The sequence below is a fragment of the Teleopsis dalmanni genome, chromosome 2 (genome assembly GCF_002237135.1).
Source record: "Teleopsis dalmanni isolate 2A chromosome 2, ASM223713v2, whole genome shotgun sequence".
NCBI classification, from domain to species: domain Eukaryota; kingdom Metazoa; phylum Arthropoda; class Insecta; order Diptera; family Diopsidae; genus Teleopsis; species Teleopsis dalmanni.
This window is the reverse complement of record NC_051847.1, coordinates 65,465,823-65,471,393: the sequence shown is the minus strand read 5'-3', so window position 1 is coordinate 65,471,393 and position 5,571 is coordinate 65,465,823. Positions and strand designations below refer to the sequence as shown.

General features: G+C 28.7%; 1 protein-coding gene across 1 annotated transcript in view; it reads right to left on the bottom strand.

The window, feature by feature from the left end:
- The window catches only part of LOC119674729 (angiotensin-converting enzyme-related protein-like), a 25,709-nt gene extending 23,615 nt beyond the window's left edge, over positions 1-2,094 (bottom strand). The window contains exons 1-3 of the mRNA XM_038085885.1: positions 1,811-2,094; positions 1,130-1,745; positions 5-197 (exon numbers count right to left, since the gene is read on the bottom strand). Coding sequence (XP_037941813.1) covers positions 5-197; positions 1,130-1,745; positions 1,811-1,855 — 854 coding nt within the window. The 5' untranslated portion in view covers positions 1,856-2,094. The remainder of the gene's footprint in view (positions 1-4; positions 198-1,129; positions 1,746-1,810) is intronic.
- Positions 2,095-5,571: the final 3,477 nt, after the last annotated feature.

Here is a 5,571-nt window from a genome sequence, read left to right as displayed (position 1 = left end):
TTGCTCCAAGACAGAAGAAGGCAAGCAGCCATCATCCGGGGTTACGCTCTGACCATAGGCGGTGCGTATTGCATGTCTTAAATAAGCATGCATTTCTTGATACAATGGCATAATTTCCCAAACCACATCTTCCAACTCACGTTGAAAATTTTCTGTGTCGTAGTAGAGATACCATGTGCGGGATGGCGTCACATGACCTATTGACGAATGCGTATACAAAAGTACATACATGAACAAATATAGGTTAGTGTCAATCTTTCACAAGTACTGCTACGTTGGAAATTGTGATTAGTTTTATGGACTATTTACGTACGTGTCTTCATATGGATATACATTCGGTTGGATGCATTGTAGGGTTATCTACTACTCCTCGTAAGGTTTACGAATGAGTTTAAATTAGTTTATAATTTTGTAAATGCTAGGAACTAATTGCTAATAACAATCTACACTGCAGTCTGGTGGGTGATTGTGTAACTGTCTGTTTGAATACAATCTCTAATTGGTCAAATGAGTTGCGTTTAATGCATTTTGGAATGATGGACGTGTCAGTATACACATTAAGCTAAGTAACAGCGGAATGTTTTGTGTGTTAGTCCACGTAAGGATGCTTACTTGTATGTTCATCATAATGACAATTAAATAAAATGAGTTCAGATTTGCGTAACTTGGATTAGGTGTAAAGGATGTGTAAGTGGGATATTGGATACTGAATTCTGGGTATATGGTTATGTGATGGAATTACAAACATTTACATAAAATAATATATGGAGAAAGTACAAGATGCATTTGTGTGGATAATAAGAAAATTACGATTTTAATACCTAAATTATTTTAAGGATTAACTTTAATTAAAAAAATTATTTGAATTCTGTCCGAGGAGTTGTGGAAGATGAATAGAAATGGTTTTGTATAGAAATAAAGACATGAAGATGTTAGTGTGTTATATTTAACACAATGATTGTAGTGTAATAAAAAGATAAATAAATAAATTAAAATAAGTTCTGTGTTTTTATAAATTTCTGAAGCCATCGAACATAAATGCAATATTAAATTATAATTACTTCTATGAATTATATGTATAGGTATATAAATCAAATGTTGCATTATTTGAGAAGAGTATTCAATTTACCATTATAACTAGCCGCAATGCGAAATAGACGAACATAATTAATGAATGTAGATTTAGCCAAGTCTTGCTCATTGACCGCTTTTCGCCACATCCTCCAATAATAGTCCAATTCAACTAATCGTTTTGTGCGTGCGAGGTGGTGCAAAATTGTCGGCACCATAGCAACGGGCTTTGAGCAGTCTTTGACATGTTGTACATGGCATACCATATGCGCGGTTAGAAAACCATTCATAATGCGCAGCATGTCTTTAGCTTCTTCATAATCGGTCTTGCGCAAACCAAAGAGTTGCAGTTTTGATAAACGTTGCACTTGGCGTTGGAGGGTATGATTCTTGAGTTGGGTAACGGGAATAACACTTAGATTTGCTGCAAGTTCATATACTAAATTACGGTAAGCATTATCTATTTCATGTTTAATGGGCGCTTGATTGATCAGATTGTAACCACGCCCCTTTGCCAAGTTCACAAAGATATCGTGTCTTACAGTCCATATTTTCTGCATTCGTTTCGTCGCATCATCTAAAATATTTGTGGCATGATATTCATAATCTGTTGTTTTGCCAACTGTTGATGTTTTATTTTCTTTCAATCCTCTGACAGTGAGGAACACCGAAATCTATAGTTATTGAATCTTATGAAATGCATATGAATAATTTGATATAAAAAATTTTAAATAATTACCAGGAAATATAGTGCGAATAGATGTCGACATTTTAGTAACCACATTTCTATTGAGTTTAATCGAAGTAATTGAAATATTTCAGGGTACAATCCACTTTTACTAATTACACAAAGATTATCTTAGTTTTATTTATAAGTTACACAGAATTTTATATATTAAATTATTTAACTAAAATATGATTTTTGGCGCGTATACGTATATCTCTTTAGGAGTATAAAATCTGACTACTAATGATAAGTATAGTAGGCGAGGTGCATAGGAATTTTATAGTTTATTGTATTGTTCATTGAAAAAAATTTTACTTTAAAATAAATAAAAAAAATTCTTATCTCACTTCCTTGGGTTATATGTTTTTTTTTGTTTATATTTCAATGCAGAAGCTGAAATTTATAGTAGTAAATATATTTCTTTTGTTTACATGTGAATAAGTACATATTTTTATTTATTACTACATATGTTATATGTAAATATATTTGTGTGTATTGAATTGTTAGACGTTTAATCACAATTTGACATTGAACTCTTTTTTTCGCTATTATAGAGAATGAATATTTTATTAATATATATGTAACTATATGAGACCGGCAGTAAAAGTTTTATTCTCCGTCTAAATTAAGTAATTTCCAAGATTGCTTAGAAATTAAAATTTTGAAGCTTTTATATCACTTAAATAAACTTTTCGATTTAATTAAAAAGATTGCGACAATGTAAATGAGGTGGACTTCAATCTCTTATTAAAGGAAAGTGCGGAAAATATTTTTATTAAATTGATTTTTAACATTCGTTTTTATGAAAGAAACTAAATTCTTAATATGCACTGTTATTTTCAATACAAAGGCATTTCAAATATTAATTTAATTTTATTAACTGAATGGAATTAATAAATAATAAAACTTCAGTAACATAACACCAGAAAAATGTGCGAACATAAAAAGTTAAGTACGACTTTGAGTCAGTTGGTTAAGGTGCGCTGACTTTGAGCTTCAAATTTGGCAGCGCATGAGTTCGATTCCTGGCATTTGCAGTCTCATATTTACGAATATTTAAATTCAAGAATTATTTCCAAGTCCAGCGATGATGGGTATTTGGCAATACTCAAAACAGCTGTATGGTCAGCCAAAAATTCAATTAATTAAAATAATATAAAATGAATTTTTGTTATTATAGTTCACTAATGTTCGAAAAAATAATAAAACTTTATTGTTGTAATTTAATACTGTTCGATATACCTAAACATTTTTATTGAATATTGCCATAGGATCTTTACTCCAGTTGACTTTTTGTAATTTGAAATATATTTTCAGTATTCCAAAGGCTTTTTCATACTTTTTCCGTTAGTTTTAAGTTATAAATTTCACAATTGCTTTTATATTTGTTTAAAAATATATATAATAATGGAATAAATAGAAATAAAAAATGAGTAGAATTTAAGTTTAGACTTCCAAAAGGATTGTTCCACTGAAACACATATTTTTTTTTAGAGAGTATGTGGTGATGAAAAACAAGATATAAGGACTTTGGCTAGTCCTTCCACATTATTAAAATAATTTTTTTGATATATTTAAGAGATTATTATTATTTTACTTAAAGCGGCAAGTTTTCAAGTTCTTTGAAATGACACATTCACAACGGTAGGTAGATAAAGCTGGGTGGTCGGAACCACACAAAACAGCTTAGGAGGTTTATAACGATACGTATTACTTTAGATGCGTATGTTATTATTGAATTTTACGAGATTCTTCATTCTAGTCGAAGAAACAAAGGTTAGCTCGTGACTTAGAATGAGTTAAAATTTTTAAAGAATTTTAATCGAATTTTGGTGGAAACTCGGAAAAAATAAAGGTGATGTTCCGAAGTTTCTTCAATAGCTCATTGATTGCATTTCCTTAATTCGTCACTGCTGGTGAATTTTTAATTCATGGTAAATATAAAAAGTCTTTTTAAACACACATAAAATTAAATTTTTTTTATTTGTTGCCAAATTAGTGATTTAATTAAATATATCACACACAATTATATCACAAAATTTTCTAAAAAATTAATTATTTTATTTTTAAATTTATTATATTTTTTATATGCGAATAGTACACACTTTGATTAACCATAAATATATCATATTTTAAATATTATTTTATTTATTTCATTAATATTTTATTATTATTATTTCATATTATTTTATTTATTTTCAATTAATTCATTTGGTTATTTCATTATTTACATTAAACATCTTCATATTCATTTCTTTTGTACATAATATACACGAGTATAAAAAATTATGATGTATATTTTTATAATAACATATATAATATTTACACATATTTTTCTTATTATTTATACAACATACTTTTTTTTATTTTTTACAATTCGAGATAAAATAAAAATTTTTATGCGTTTAAGTTTAGTTTGATCGTTCATAAAATCGAAACAAAACTGAATTCGACGTTCTCTTTGAAGATCAAGAACCCTCCACTAAAAAGTTTGTTATTTCTTGAGAGTTTCTTATCAATTTGAAATTAACTCAAGAATTTTAATTAATTAAAGCACAAATTTTTGCGCTCAAACATCTCATTATTAGATTAAAATTATTTTATACAATATTATAAGCAAATTTTTCAGTTAACATCTCATTTTATTTCATTTCCACATAAAAATATCTTTTTCATTTTAAACGGAATGAGTTGCTTTTTAAAATAATTATATAAAAATGCAGAACCATTAATAGTAGAGAGGTTTAGAACACTATTCTATTAAGTAAAATAGTTACTGCTGTCATAACTGACACTAAAATAAAATTTAACACAAAAAATAAATAATAATAATAAAAAGGGGATAGAAGTTACGAGGCCCTATGATCCAGTGGGCGATGAGGAGGACAGAAGAGAAGAGGAAGATATAAGTTTTTAATGTAGACAACCACTATATTTTTAGTTGGAAACCACACCACCCTTTGGTGGTGGTCATTGCTTTTGCTAATGTAAAGCTTAGGGTAAGGCCGGTTCATTTTAATAATATTCAATTTATCCTTCACTCAATATATATAAGTTTTTTATCATTCCAAAAATAATGACCCTCTAAAAGTTCCATTATTTATTATTAGCAGACATCTGCTTCACCATAAAAACCAGCTGAAGTTACAAATTAGAGTATTTACATATTTCCAGTATCTTTATCTCTTATATAGGCTGTAATTATGTGAGCTGGGTTCTAAATGTTATCTGAGCAAAAATGACAGTTGGAACTATAAAGCAACTATAAAGCAACTAGCAACTATAAAGCATTATAAATATTCATGACTACGTTGATACCCAATACGAAACTATCAATCGAAACTCTGAATCTCCAGCTACTCAAATAATATATACCTATATAATTTACATAGGTGTTTGTTTGATTGATTTTTTGGAGAGATCCTACCGAAGTTAGTGTTCTGTAGGGTAGTTGTCTTTGATTTATGGTTAAGAAACAAACATTGTTCAGTTTTAATATTTTGCTGCAAGAGAATAGAAAAAAATAATCTCTGACCACTAACACTTTCTAGATTTATTGGCATTTGTTTAGCTAGCAAGCTTGAAACATCATCTGATGTTGTACAGTATGCTCGATAGACACGAAGGTTGGACAGTCTGTGAGCACTATTTATTACTCGTCAATATTAATTTAAGTATTTGTGTTTGTTAAAGGTTTATAAATAGGTTGTATTCAGTTTTAGTATCCTACATATTATTCGCGTCCATTACAGTAAAGAGTCATAGGAGTAATA